This window comes from Corvus hawaiiensis, chromosome 3 (genome assembly GCF_020740725.1).
Source record: "Corvus hawaiiensis isolate bCorHaw1 chromosome 3, bCorHaw1.pri.cur, whole genome shotgun sequence".
NCBI classification, from domain to species: domain Eukaryota; kingdom Metazoa; phylum Chordata; class Aves; order Passeriformes; family Corvidae; genus Corvus; species Corvus hawaiiensis.
The window spans coordinates 32176826-32192378 of NC_063215.1; the positions used below are offsets into that span (position 1 = coordinate 32176826).

General features: G+C 38.3%; 1 protein-coding gene across 2 annotated transcripts in view; it reads left to right on the forward strand.

Moving 5' to 3' along the window:
- Nucleotides 1-15553, forward strand: part of CD109 (CD109 molecule) — a 70609-nt gene that overhangs the window by 20207 nt on the left and 34849 nt on the right. For both annotated transcript variants that reach the window (XM_048298359.1, XM_048298360.1), the window contains 9 exons: nt 5391-5430; nt 5925-6009; nt 8347-8443; nt 9504-9639; nt 10475-10584; nt 12281-12520; nt 12856-12957; nt 13048-13110; nt 14600-14776. In XM_048298359.1, the coding sequence (XP_048154316.1) occupies nt 5391-5430; nt 5925-6009; nt 8347-8443; nt 9504-9639; nt 10475-10584; nt 12281-12520; nt 12856-12957; nt 13048-13110; nt 14600-14776 (1050 nt within the window). The remainder of the gene's footprint in view (nt 1-5390; nt 5431-5924; nt 6010-8346; nt 8444-9503; nt 9640-10474; nt 10585-12280; nt 12521-12855; nt 12958-13047; nt 13111-14599; nt 14777-15553) is intronic.

Consider the following 15553-nt stretch of genomic DNA (forward strand, 5'->3'; position numbering starts at 1 on the left):
CTGCTGTTCAGCAGCCTCTCAGTCACACTGAAGCAGCTGCCATCAGGCTGAGATCTAAAGTGCAGTGGGGAAGTGACCCAAATTGAAAAGCATCTGTGTTTTTCTTTGCCTAGACCAGACCAGTTCACTGATCCAGCTGTCAAGCCATCCCCACTCACAGCTATTGTAGGTGCTTTTCAGAAGTTGGGGAAGTGTGGCTCAGACAGGGAAACAAAGGTTGGTGACAGTGGTGGGCTCCTTCAACAGCTCACTTGCCAAGCAAAAAAGTGGGATATGCTGCTTGGGCTTTCTGCAAAGGCTTGAGTAATGGTGAAATTAGGAGATAATTGATGAAGGAACAGTGGCAGCTGTTTTCAGTATCTGAATGAGTGCCACTCCCTCCTGAAACAAAACCAAAAAGAAAAACAAATTGGAGAGTTGAAAGAAAAATGCCTTGTAAATTCATCTGTGCTAATGAAACAGCTGTGAGACAAGTGAAGGGAACCTTAATAGACTGTAGTTGATGGTATTCTAAATTTTAGCTGTGCTACAGAAGGTTAATGATCCTGGAAAATACATGTCAGAGTGGGAATGTTTCTCCAGTCACGAGTAACAAGGAGAAAGTAAATAGGGAACGTTTTGTTCCTGTCTATTTCAACACAGAGCTAAAGGGCATCAGGTAAAGGAGGTAAAGAGTGATTTCAAAATGACTAAAACATCATAACTGAACTGCAGAACACAGCACTAGCAGTTATTGTGAATACTGAAAATTCAGGTGGGATCAAAAAGTGCCTGGACAAATTCACAGTACTCTCCATCGAGAACTGATAACTAAAAAGGCTTTAGGTGTCAGCTCAAGACACAGGGTCACTCCTGGCTACTGTGGTTGATGCAGTTCTCTAGGTGTTCTCTAACACTTCATGATTGCCTTTTTGGGAGATGCATTCTAACAGTGCAGGTTTCTGGAGTAGCTGAATACAAAGGAACCAAACCTGGGATAAAAGGAGATCAGGCTAAATGGTTCCTTTTGACATTTAAACTCTTTAAAATTAAAATCAAAATAGAGGACAAAAAGAAGAGTGTATTTCATTCTAAAAAAGTTTTAGACCTTGGTGTCCAGACAAACCTGGCTATTTTACAGTGCTTGTCCTCTGGGAATAGAACAGCAACCCCAAGTCCCGCACAGAAATACTTATGTTTACTTTCAGGCCCTTTTTTGTTTACACCTGCTCCGCTTTAATTGTCAAATTCCATGTTGAATATAATGACAAAGCATTATGCATTATTTCTATAGCATGTGCCTACACAGCATCTTCATTGGATAAGGATATCATATGCAAGATACGTTAAATGACTATTGCAATATTCACACTATTACATTAAGGCTGCCTAGTGTATTGTCTCACAGACCTATTTTTCTGATACTGTGTCAGCCATTGGATTAATGAGACCTGCAAGACACTTTTCAGAATAAAAGAAAATAACTTTTCTAATGGGAAACTCTACTTTATTCTCTTGATTGCAAGGGAGTTTATGCAGTGAAATACAAGATCATATGGGATGGGATTCAGTTTGAACATTAAGCTGTGTAGGTGTCTCTATGTTGGTGATATAGTGGAGATTTAGTTGGTGTTCAGTGAAAGCTAGTGAGTGAGTAGATGACTCCTGGTGGATATTCCTAGCTGTTACCTGGATATTCCTTTCTCTTCTGCAGCAGTTCTGTTTTTCAAGGGGACGTACAGGTTTTATTGTGTCACATATAAAATTGCATAGATTCACCAATCTCTTCGTGGTAACAGAGGTCACTGACAACTTAGATTTACTGCTAAGGAAGACTTAGTGTATGACTGGGATTTTTAATAGGTATGTCTACCTATCCTTAACTAGTACTGCCAGCTCTGGCTCTGCTTGGTATCCAGCACAGCTTATGGATCTGTTCAGGCTTTAGGAACATCTTCATATGGCAAACCCAGACTGATCTCTGCATGACTTAGCTATCCTGATGCCATGACCTGAACTTTCTACTTAAGTAGCCAGGCTTTCTTTCTCAGATTTCCCTCTTGTCTTTAAAGAGTTGTTAAATGATGAAATAAAATTTCCCTTCTTGTGATTACAGATCAGTTTTCAAGTGTACTGAGTTTTGATTTTTGGAAGTGCTGCCTCTGAATCCTGTTTTAAATCAGGTTTTGGCTGCTTGCTGCTGTTAAACATCCTGTAGTATATTTTAATAAAAGTTCAGGTGTAAGTACAGCTGTTCCAGGAAAACTCAAGACAGAGTAATTAAAGTCTGGTTTCCAAGTCTCTACCTTGTATTTTAGTTGGATATCTTCTATTTCCTGTTGCAGAAAGACTTCTAGTTGCTGAGTTTTAGTAGCATACACCTCCAACCAGAAGTTGTTTCTAGTTAAACAGCATTTTGTAATCTAATTTATGGAAGTTGTTACGTATAAATTTATTATCAAATATTGAAGAGTAGTAATGGTTCAGGTGCAACAAGGGCTTTCCAAAATATTTTTAAGAGTATTACTTTTTTTTTTTTTCAAAGCTTCAGCTATAAAGCAACTTTCAGAATCAACCGGGAATGTTTATATACTTTACATATTGAAGTTTTTAGCTTTTGAGGTTTAATATATATTGCAGTGTATCCACAGTGAATTCTGTCATGTTTTACTGCTAGGTCAGTTATGGATTTCACATTTGATGCATTAAGTTTAATGTTGTATATATAATTGCTTAAAAATGTGTCACACTTCTTCAAAATCAGACTGTACAGAAAACTTCTGGCATTGGCTGACTCTTCAGTAGTTTGCAAATGTGCACAGATATTCAGTCAGGATCTGCTAGTGTAAATAGTGGTGACACTGGTGGGACTCTGTTTAGTTTCTGGAGACTGTGCTATTGAGTTTGAACAGAATTTCATTTTGGAGTTTGTTTCCTGCATGCAAAAACAAAGCATGGAAGTGATCATGAAGTGCTTCTGTTAGTCCTGTGTAGACAAAAATCTGTTTTATTTAGCTGCAAAGCTAAGGCGGAAGAGTGCTCCTGACAGGGCCTGTGAGACAATGAGGTAGCCCCAGGAATGCAGCCGGTGCCAGCACTGCGCTTTTCCAGGGCAAAACCCTGGACCACACCCAGAGTCTTTCCCCATGCTCTAACAGCGATGCGTGTCAATGTCAGAAAGAAATAAGAAAGTGGACCCAGATCCGATTCATTCCAGGGACTTTCAATTGCCAAAGAAGAGAAATCTGTGGGGAACAGTTCCTGTGACCTCACTTTTGTTGGATCAGACTTAATGAATTAAAGCAGGGCAGTTCATCACAGCAGAGCAGAATCTAGACTGTAGTTGTTAGGGATTCTTGGATGTCAGGATCCACAGCGTCTAAGGCTCTCCTGCAGAAAAGCTCATCCTTATCATCCCAGAATGCTTCTGTGGATCTCTTTTTTGGCACTTTTTTCTTACTCTGGGCGATGGACACAGAATGCAATAGGTGTTCTGCAGTTTAAGAAATGATGATTTAGGGCAAAATGTTAGTCTAGAAGGGCGAGTGTACTTAAGAAGCAGGAGAAGGCATGGAAGACAAAACCTGTACTAGAATAAAGCAGCTCTGGAAAAAAAATGGAATAGGCACGATGTTGTTTTCCTATCTTAAAGAAAACTCCTAAAAATCTCTCTGGGGTTGTGCATATATAACTAACTGACTGCTTGTCTGAAAAGCCACTGTTCCTGGAAACTGGTTTAACAACTTCCATTTCAGTATATTTGAACAATGTTTGCCAGAGAGACAGCCTTGCCCCAATGAATTAAAATGATAGAGTGGTTGAAGTGCTGTTACTTGTCCTACTTCAGACCAGCTTGGCTGAAAAGTGTGTTAGTGGGAGATCTGGCTTGGTATTCAAATCATCAAGATGACCAAGTAGGGTCTTTGCCTTTCCCTGAACCATGAAGCATGGCTTCATTTCTGTCACAAAGCTTGTCATTTTAGAGGAGATGCAGCCAGGAGTGCTAGTCTCACTGTAATCTCTTGTTTTCTACTACTTAACAGTTCTTAGTTTTTAATTGTAGGTTTTGTTGGGTTTTTTTTTACTTCTAAGATAATGTGAAACAAAATTTTATTTTCAAGGGAGATGCTTTTCTACCATGCTATCTGGGGTAACATTTTGTTCAGGGTTTGCTTTATGGCAAGGGTCACATACATACTTAATACTGGAAATAAAAGCTGTACAGAGAGCAAGATGTGAGATGAATTCACTACAGGTCATTTTCCTAAGATACATGTTCCTGAGGTTACCTGATAGTAATCTGACTGTAGGCTGATACATGCATGTCAACGCTGTAGCATTTTGTGTTGCACGTATTATGATTTGCACAAATGTTGTGAAAATATCTGGTTCTGCATGTATATTTTCAAACCTAGGAATGTAAATATGGCAGTCATTTTGGTGATCAGTGACTTAATAATGAAATTGGCAGCAGTCTGATTTTTACTTTGACAGGAGTATTTTGCTAGGAAATGTGTAAATATAGATGTATAAAGGGCTTGGTCTGTGATGCTTAACTTGCAAAGTTGTTGATCAGGTAACCAAAGTTTATAGTTGTTTCTAGCTTAGGTCCTGATCCTAGGGGTTTTTTACCACAGGAGTTCTCAGTTTATCTTCTCTTGCCACAAACAGTCATTCCTATCTGATACATCTTGATGTACCCTGACAATTGGTTATCCATATTCATTCTTCTTTTCCCTCTTCAAGAAAATCAGGAAATAAGTGAAAAAATTAGAAAAATAGGAAAATAGAACACAAGTAACAGCACATTCTATAGGGTTTTTTATTTCTTTCCTTGATTTTAAGTAATAAATAGCTGAGACAAGAAGATATAACACAGGAGTATCTGCTGAAGTAAGTATGACTGTTTGCAGCCCCCTTTTGAGTAAATGTAGAATCATAAGATTATATGTGCTTTTGAAGTAGTCTAGTCCACTAGATAGACACTGTAGTAGCCTCTTGTTTGTAGAAGTTAATTTAAGATACGCTAACAAAGGTACTGCTGGTATGTCAGTCGGTTTATCATGATGACTGTGACTACTTATGCTAGGTGGTTTTATGCTAGCTAGCTCAGGTATTCAGTTTTTTTAAATAGAGAAACCAGGCATATGTAGATGTCTGCAGACTGGAAGCTGCGCAAGCTGTTCATTAGATACACTGCTTCACATGAGCTTCTGCGTCCTTCTGTTTTGCAAATGTATACTACTGGTCTCTACGGGAGCTGATAGTGATTGAGACATGATTTAAAATCACACCATGTGAGAAATTGTAGTTTAACTTGAATATGGGTGGGATTTGGCCAAGAAGGTATGTTAAATTTACTGATTTAACCACAATTGTATGTATTTTCTCATATGAATTTTTTTCAATAGGGTCAAGTTCATTATCAAAGATTTAAAGTGATGGAATATGGTAAGTGTTATTTAAGGGCATTTAGTAGTGATCAGAATCAGTAGTGATCCTCCATTAATTTATACTAGCTTCCCTTGGCTGGCATGAACATTTTAAATACTCACAAAAACTTTTAATTTCCAAATCTTTGGCTTCTCTGAGACTGACAAAAAATACCTTCTTATCAGCTGCCCTGTTTATCTCTGGTAGTTTTAATGATCCCAGAATATCTGTATAGTATGTGGTTGTGAAGCTTGCTGATGATTCTGTCAAAGCTGAATAAGCTAAATGTTTTATATTTCAGACTTACAAGCTTATGTGCAGGCTGCTTTTATGACGCTTTGTTCTCCTTTCAACAAAAAGTCGTAGTCTGGGGATTGGGTTAAAAATGCATCTTACCTTATATTAGGAAACTTAGGAAACTAGAAGTCTTTATCAAATTACATGTTCTACCCTTATTACTTAAAAAAAAAATCCTTCTGTGAATTTAATCCTTTCTGTAATTTTTTTTTTAGTTTTACCAAAATTTGATGTCATGATAACAACACCCTTATACTACTCTTTGAGAGATGAAGATGTAACTGGTGTTGTCTCTGCAAGGTAAGTAAATCACTGATACTGTTGTCACCCTCACTCTTAAGAAACTTACTGCGGGTCTCTAAGTGTCAAAGTAAAACTTATATTTAGAATGCTAACAGAGCCCCATCTATTCAGAATTAGTTGGTTAGTATCCAACAAAATCCAACTGGATTTTGTTGTAACAAGGTTCAGTAGATCTTCAGATTTCTAGTAAGTTCTTTTGGTCTGGTAAGCACTTCTTGAGTATAGCTATACATTTTCAGCTACCTTATTTGAAAATCTTAAGTTTTTTGCTTGTAATACGTATTTTGATACTTTTTGCTTGTTCTTATGGTTCTTTTATGGTACTTTCTAATTTACCACATTCAGGTCTGTAGGTAGAGTAGCTATATTTTATTAAACTACTTGGAAGATTAGGCAAACTTCTGTGAACATCCTTCTTGTTCTAATAAATCAACATTGTGGATTTTGAGTATGGGTTTCTCCTATCAAAATACCTATACCTGTAAATGGGTAAAGAATTAAAAGCTCTTGAGAAATTCAGAAGAGGCTTCAGTGTAGACTCTTGTGTAAACAATATTTTATTTTTCAGCTGAGCAAATATCTACACAAAAATTTACCATGCATTAATCTCAAAGAGAAATTAGTTTTATTTTTGAAGATGAGAGTCGGGTAGACCTACTTGATATATCTATCCAAGACCAACATAAAGGGTCTTTTGTGGGTTATCTAATGCCTAAAAATACATACCTTCTGAAGAAGCACTCCATTTATAAGTGAAATGCAGAAATGATTGTGTAGCAAGCTATTTAAATTAAATGTTTGAACTTTTAGAAAACACTTTGTTTTGTAGAATCCATGCAACCTGATATTATAAACTATCAAGGCTAGGTTGGATGGGGCCCTGAGCAACCTGATCTAATGGGTGGCATCCCTGTCCACGGCAAGGACCTTTAAGATCCCTTTCATCTCAAACCATTCTATGATTCTGTGAATCTCCTAAGGGGGAATTTTAAAAAACCGTTTCCCTTGCCTTTTTTTTCCCCCATTCTGCTTTGCTTTTGGAATCCACTATATGTCAGGTAATATTTGGTTTCTTAAGTTGTTCCACAGGATCCTTCCACAGGATACTTGACTCTTTCATTTGGTATACTCATAAAGTATTTGAAAGTGTACCTGGTTGCTGCAATAAATTCAGACAGCAGTGAATCACCTGAGATTGAATCCCAGCAGTGACAAAGTTTTCCTGATTCATCGTAATTATTCATAGAGAATGACTTCATTCCTGGTGACTGTTTTTATAGACATAACGTTTATTTATACCAAGAGTTTTTACTCCCCTTACACTTGTAGATGTCATAAAACCCTTTTTCTTCTCTGGAGTATTATTAGATTAAGTTAAGTACAGGGACGCCGCCCAATGGCAGTATAATTTCAAGGTTAATGGAAACTTATGACTATAATTAGGTCTGATTAGAAAGACTGAGTTCAAATACAAGACAGTGTTATCAGAGTTATTCCTGTAACTATGCTGTTTGATTTTTCTTTCTGTCTGCTTTTCAGCTTTGATATTACTTAAGTGGCTGCATAATGATTTAAAGTACTTTAAAGTTATCACACCTGCATGTATTACTGCTGAGGACTGGAATGATTTTAGGTGTCCTGTCTGTCCCTATGTCATTCCTCTCTGCCCTCACTTCTCTGTTGCAATGTGAAAATGTCATGGTTTCTCTTAAGTATGACTTGGAAACATTTATACAAAATTTTTATTTCATTGCTGTTCAGTGACTGCAGGTTGCTACTGTCATCCTAAGAAGGGAGTAAGTTACAGTTTTCAGATTTGCCCCAGCTGGACATTGTTTGCAATAATTTCTTGAGACTGTGACTACTAAATAATTAGTAATAATTATTAACAAATATCTGGAAATATCTCATTTCGTGTTAGCAATATCTGGTAAACAAAATACTTACACTTCCCACATCCCATTTTAACTCTACTGCATATTTGTTATGATGCTACATCAGTGTTCTATTCAATAACTTGCTTCCAGCTTTTAGCTTAGGATAGTTAACTTTTGTACATTGTACAGCCCATAATAATTTTAATAGGTTTGTACAGCTTGTGTGCAGGAAAGAGAAGCACTGTGTATCTTCACCAGGTTTTGGGCTTCCATCTTTAGTGTTGATAAACTGGTCTCAGTGTTGCAAACTCCACGTTTCAAAGGAAAAATGTGTTCTAGCCATTTTTTGAGGCCAGAGATTAGTATTTTAGTAGGATCTTTTGCCTTGAGAGCTCTTCAGGAGCCCAGGCCCTGGAGGGTGGTGCAGTGTTGTTTGACTTTGCCTGTTGTGTTTCAGGTACACGTATGGAAAGCCAGTAAAGGGAACTGTAACAGTCACTTGCCTTTCTGTCTCTTACTGGACAAACAAGAGAAATATAACAATAACAATGGAGGTGAGTCATCTCTTAGCAGTTTGTTTAAATGTGTGTCCTGTTGTGGTTTAAGTGACACCTGGGACCATTCCTGAGTGCCAAGTTCAGCTGGCATGGTCTGTGGAGTGACTTGCATGGAGAGTGTTAAACTCTCTTTAATTTCCAGCCTAAAGCATGTACATTCAGACTGCTTGTTGAGAATGATTCTTGGCACCTGTGCTCCCTTTGCCTGTGCCTAGAAGTTATTTTGGAGAGTACCAGTTGACCCTGGTAAAAAAATTTTCCAGGAGCCACATAGGTGCTGGAGGACTCATACTAAGGATTGCTCCCTGGCCGTGTGCCGCCGCACACTGAGTTCTGTGTCACAAGGCCAGAGGAGAGCACTCCAAGTGTCTAGGTGGAGCTCTAGCATGGTAGAAACCAAAGCATTTTGCCTACTAATTGCCAGCAATTACGTTTGAGCTGCTGCAGTAATTGTAACCTGAAGCGTGAAATTTAAAACGACATACAGTTTCAATCTGAGCACTTAAAAGAGGTGATAGATTAATTGCATTCTTTTTGAAAAATCAGACATTTTACTTTTGAGATGTGGACTGTGTTTAAAAAAGGTTAAAGTTTTGCTACATGAGGTAACTGTAATTTTCTGTTTGCTGACTTGAGCCCTTGTCTGACTTCCGTGCCTTCAGCAGCACTTAGTCTACAGAAACTCTGAGCTCAGATGCTGAATAGGGTGTACGCCTCTTCTCAGGCAGGAACTTGTTCATTGAATTTTTCTCTAAAGCTTAGGTACCATGGCGCTAGCCATGTAGAAATGGATAATTCTAGAAATTAGGAAAAAAAAATTAACTTTTTCCATAATGTATTGTTGCCTCTAAAGAAGTAGTGAACTTCTACTGGATTCAATAAAAATGGTTGCTGACAGCAAAAAAATAAAGGGTCAGCATTCATAGTTTTCTGGTGTTGACACTCCAAAATTTGTATATGGAGAGAGCTACAGGGCTTAACCAGAAATAAGCTATTGTAGACAGAAGGGTGCCCCTTGGCTTTTCTGGCTCAACAATTATTTTTTCCAACATTGCAGATAAATGGATCTGTGAATGTAACCTGTAACAAGCTTATGTTGCAAAACTTGAATGCTGAGCAGTCGTGGCACCAAGGTGACAGCGATTACATAGAGCCGATAGAAATGATCGCAGTGGTGACTGAGTCACTCACAGGTATGTGGCTGTGTGAGGTCTGCTGAGGGAAATCCAGAGTAGGTGAGGCTGGAAGGCCTTACTGCTGTGTGGAAGAGCTTGGAGCGCTAGAAAAGTATCATGTACTGATGTCACCACAAACCATCCACACGCAGATATATTATCTGAGCATTGCTTGCCTAGAAATTAAATAGTTTAACCAGCTGTTAACTCAGTTGAATAGAGTTCTATGCTAAATGATTGATTAAATAGCCAAGAAATACATTCTGATGAGAGCTTAAAGTCAGTAACTGATCCTTTTTGATGAGAAGAGCAGGCATAAAGAATTGCTAGCATTAGCCTGAATTTTACAAATTTAGGTTTAATCATAAACTTGCCTGACTTTGGGTATTTGTAAGCCACATTAGTAGAAAGAGTTCCCTGGTCCTATGTTGTCCACAGTCTAACCCCTTCTAGATGGACTGATTTGCAAACTGAGGGGCTTTTGTGAGTTCATGTTCCACTGCACCTTGCACATTAGAAAAAAAAACCGTATACAAAATTTCTGCCTGTCCCTGAAACTAGATTTCATTACAGACTTTCTGTAGAAACTCTGGCAAGGTGAAGCTGGCTGATTTGGGATTTAGTAAGTTCCTTCCTTGTGTCGTTCTGACATAGCCTTATAGTTCTAGCAGGCAGTACCAGAACATATACCACCTTTGTACTGATGTTCAGCTAGAAGGATGAAGAATGATAGGAGTGGAAATGGGGAAACATAGGATAGAATTATTTCAAACTCGGGGAATAAATTGTATTGCTGCTAAAGTAATATATGTGTTAAATGCATGTTATCTAAACACATACAATTATTCTACAGGAATCTCCCAAAATTCAAGTACCATCATATTTCCAAAGCAAAGTGACTATTTTATTGAATTTCTAGACTACTCCAGAGTTATAAAGCCTTCTCTGAACTTCATAGCTACTGTAAGTTCTCTTGTTTATCATCTTGATTATCATCTGTGGATAAGAAAATGTGACTTCTCCTCTATGCTTATATGGCAAGGTTTGCCTTGGATTTTTAAGTGTAATTTACAGATTGGTTTTCAAATTCCTTCTTTTTTTCACAATACATATCAGCAAATAGTAAATTTGGAGGCATTTGCTCTAGAAAAGGGTAAAGTGGCAAGGAATGCTGTAGTCTTGGCAGGATATATGTGAGTATAGTTTCTCAGCATTCTCATGGAAGAGAAATCTTCCCTAGCTGGTTCTTTTCCATTAGGTGACTGTGCTTTGAAACAGCAGATTAGTTATTGAGTTCCAACCCTTTTTATGTCTAACTCTGTGTATGTTTATATATATACACACAGAGACACACAAATATATACTTTATATAGTGCATTTATCTACTTCAGCAGCTTTTACATAATTCAGTTAAAACTCATCGAACCACATTGCTCTCAAGTGAAGGTGTTCTTTCTGCCTCCTGTCCCTTTTCATGCCAGCTGCAGTCCACTCATAGAAGTATTTCGTGTTCTTCATTCTGTCCCTCATCTGCATTCAATATTTGTACATTTTGCAGAGGTTGCAGATTGTATCACTGCATTTTGCTTGAAAATCCATTTTACAATTCTTGAGCTTTTACTGTATAGAAGTGAGACCTAAATAGCAGTGATTTAGGCTGAATATACTCTTCCAGAGTAGATTCAAGAGTAGGCTCAAGGTGTAGCTTTATGCTCACCTGATCATTTGGGCTTTTGGGTTTTGTGCTTTTCATTTTCCTTGACAGTATCCCAGTTTGAATCCACCTGTTTTTTTCTCCTCTTCCAAAGATTACTTGAGTGAGAGACAGCTGAGGCATCTGGCAATTCTTGCAGCTGGCAGACAGGAAAGTATCAGTTATGCTCCCAAAGAAGTGTGAATGAGCAGCTGCTGCTGTTACTGATAAGTGGAGACCTGCATATGGTCTTCAGAGAGAGAATAGGAAAATCATGGCTGAGGAGGAGAGGTAGTGCAGTGACATCTATGGACTGAAAAGGGAAACATCAGTGCTTTTAAATGTAAAAGTTGATTTTTTTGGTGGTGTATAGTTCAGAATAAGAATAATTTTACTGGATGAAAATCTGCTTGAATGTGGGCATAAAGGTTGTAAGTTGCAGTGCTGATTGATATATGATGAAGAGGTTGCACACTGTTGATTTTCGGCCTGGTTTCAGTCTTCAACTCATTTGATGAATTCATAAACACATCTGACTCAGCACCAGCTCTGCTCATCTGACTCCTTTTCCCACATGATGTAAGTGTTAGGTTGCCCTTTCTTGTGGTGGTGATAAAGTTATGTATTCAGACTGTAGGTGGGATATGTATAATTTACCTGAGACACAAACATTTTCAACTACAAGAGTAATTGGGAGAGCTGAAGTGCGTCACGTCTCCTTTCAGTTCCATCTTATTCTTTTTTTATTCCCTGGGGTTATGAATAATTTTGTTCTTGCCTGACTTGCCTACTTGCAATGTTTATAGGGAGCAAAAATAAAGCTATTGATGTGTGAGAAATCTGAGGATACCTTATTTTTCTTGATATGATGTGAATGCAAATATATTGTTACATGCTATGTGTTGTGCATTTTAGCTTTACCCTTTTTCGATGGGTTTGATAAGTGTTTTCTTTCTTTTTGTTTAGCTAAAGGTGTCACGTTCTGATAGCAACCAGCTGACAGCTGACGAGAGGCAGAATCTTGTAACAATCACTGCTCAACAGTCAGACCTGCTTTTCCATCACTCTTCACTTTCTCATCTGGAAAATGAGGCAACAGAGGAGAGAAATCTGACAGTCCATGTCCTGAACTACACAGTCCCAGAAAATGGAGTAATTGATGTTGAGTTTCCAATCCTGTCTGATACAAAAACTCTGAGAGTTCAGGTAATGCTTTGTAACATGCTGCTTTGGAGTGTTGCCACACTAAATTGCGTGAGCCAGGATCAGTGATATGCTGTCCTGGTATCTGCAATAGCTGACATGTCACCTATTGTTATTTTTGTTACTTCATATTTTATATATGTTACAGCTGGAAAGAAAGTGATGGATCTTGTCAAATGGGAACTAAGATGTCAAAAGAGAAAAACCCAGACACCCAAAGCAAGCATAAAGTGGTCTTTTACTACGGGTGCCATGCTCTTGTAAACAGTACAACATACATGAACACCACGGATTTTGCTGTTTTGTTAAGAGGTTTTTTTTTTTGCACTGTCTCACAGGCAGAGTTCCTCAGCAGTAAGACTGACATAGGTGTTTATGACGTGTTCAGTTCCCCCAGTCAGACTTATCTCCAGGTTAAAACAAAGAGCCAGGATATAAAGGTACAGTCTGAGACAAAACTTGCCATGATAAAAACGAAGTTACTCATTGGTTTTCCATACTCATCCATATGAATCATGTGCTTTTCCTAGGCTGGGAAGCCTTTTGAGCTGAGTATTGCAAGCAACAAGCCAGTTAGAGAGTACCACTATCTGGTAAGTTACTGGTTTTACATTTGGGGACAATCCAAGGTGACTTTTACCAACTTGAGAAATACTCCAGTGAGTGGAATGTGATTAAACATTAGAGAGATTCAGCATTTTTAAATTGTCCTTTGTGAAAGAGGAGGCCCAAAAAACTTCCTTTCCACTAGGATGGTACTTTATGAAAGAGAGCTCTATTTTTCTACCTAGGAGGAATGCCCCTGGCACTGTAAAGAGGTGCTTCTGGAAAAAGTGCTTCTCTGATCTGGGTGTTGGGTTATTTCTGCTTGCAGATGTGAGATAAGGCACAGCTGTGAGAACAATACTGTTTCTGACTGTGCAGAGCACCTGCAGTGGGAGAAGGGACTAGGATGTCCCAGGAGCAGCCCAGACTGTGGCTTTGTCAGCAGATCCTGCAGATGCAGGTGGAAGCAGGGGCCTGGTGGAGCCCGTATGCAGATTCGGGGCTGTCAGGCTGAGCCTGTGGGTACAGGGTGAGAAGAGCTGCCTGCTGAGGAAACAGATGGTTGAGTGGACAGAGTGGCATTGTTAACAAGGGAAATTCACAGGAAGCATTTTAAAATAAATGTCTTGGGTAGTGGCCTGTTTAATTGCTCAGCTGCTCTACTGTATCTTCCAGTATCTGAATGGAAAGATTTATTATATATACCATCATAAGTTTCCTATCCTGTCTTTAACATGTGCCTATCTTGTTCACAGTCTGCATCTTAGTGACCATGTTAGCTATATTCTTTTTCTTTCACAGACTTTAACAGTAAACTGAATTAGGAAAACCTATATACAAATACATGTGAAATTTGGGCATTCTTATGTATTTTCTAGAATAGAAACACTCTCTAGAAGGTTTAATATAAATCAGGTCTATGCAACCAAAGGCAAGGAACTGCCTTTCATCTCTCCGTCTTTATTAGTAAGTCTATGTAGGAACAAATTTAGAGTGAAAAAGTTGTTGCTGTGGATCTGAAATCCAGGTATTTTGAGGTAGCTTCATACTAGCTCTAATCTGATCTGTTAAAATGAATGCCTGCTTTTAACTGGAGCGATTACTAGACCCCAGTTCACACTCTCCATGAGGCAAACCAAAGTGTTCTAAGTAGGATGTTTTGGAGGTTTGCTTTTAAAACTATATGCCTGATCCAAACTCAAATGCTGTTACAGATGACCACATGAGCCAACCCTATTACTGTTGTATTTCTATGTTCTCATAGCATATGTGTACACTTGTTGTAGTTCTTTACTTGTCCGTAGTGATACAGGAATTAAAACACAGAAAAAGAATTATTATTATTAAAAGAAATCTATTATTTAAATATTACATTACCTACCATGCCCATTTTCACAGAACTGGTCTACCACTTAGTAAAAAAACCCAGTGAATCACAGCTATGTGTCTCCAGCAGCTACTTGTAGAAAGAATTGTTGAGCTTATGACATATTGAGGATACCAACAGTTTGAGTGCTACATTTTTTTCTCCTTCAGGTATTATCTAAGGAACAAATTATGGCTTTTGGCACAAAGGCTACAGAAACATTCTCTTTAACAGCAGAAAATTCCTGGGCTCCTTTGATATCTATACTTGTATTCTATGTAGATGAGCTTGGAGTTGTTGTAAATGATGCTCTCACTGTCCCTATCCAGCCTGCTTTGGATGACAAGGTAATTGTATTGAACTTGTGTCTGAGACCATGTTTTTGTCCGGGTGCTGTGTGGCAAACAGTATTTTAGATCATAGGATTGTAACTGTAAAAACTTTTTTCATTGAGGATCTAATCTGAGGTTTGTGCAAGTCTTTGGAAAGACTTTTGATAATACCAGTGCAGTTAGGGTCCAGTTTTTGCATATTTGCAAGTCGTTTCTACTGGTGCTGTGTTTTCCACATAAACAGATGCACAGCATCTCCTCGTATTTTTAATAGTTTGGTCAATTACTGAGCCAAAGATTCCTCTGGCTAATATAGTGACAAGGTATCGTGAGTGCTCTAAGGGCAGAATTGTAAATGTTTATGAAGACTTTGTTCTAGCCAGTCAGTGGTCACATTGTGACCAGTGTTTGTGTTTCTTGGGACTGTCAATGCTTTAACTCAAAAAAGTTTGAATAAGAGTGGGAAAACGCCTAGTGCATCAATGAATTGATTTTTCAAGCTTATTTACTAGGATGAGATTTGGTCCTTTGTGCAAATAAAAGCCTCACTATAATTTTTTATAGGTGGCACCATCCAAAGCCTGGATGAGTTCAAATTCTTTCTCTCCTCTGTAGACTTTAACACTTATAACCAGACATCAGTAGGGAGCCTGTTTGTCCTGCTGCACGAAAAATGTCTCCATTTGCCTCACGATTTATCCAAGTTACCAAAAGTCCTAGGAAAAAGACTCTCAGAGGTCCCCAGTGTCCCAAATGTTATAGGAAAAGCAAATCCAGGGTCTTAATTATAGC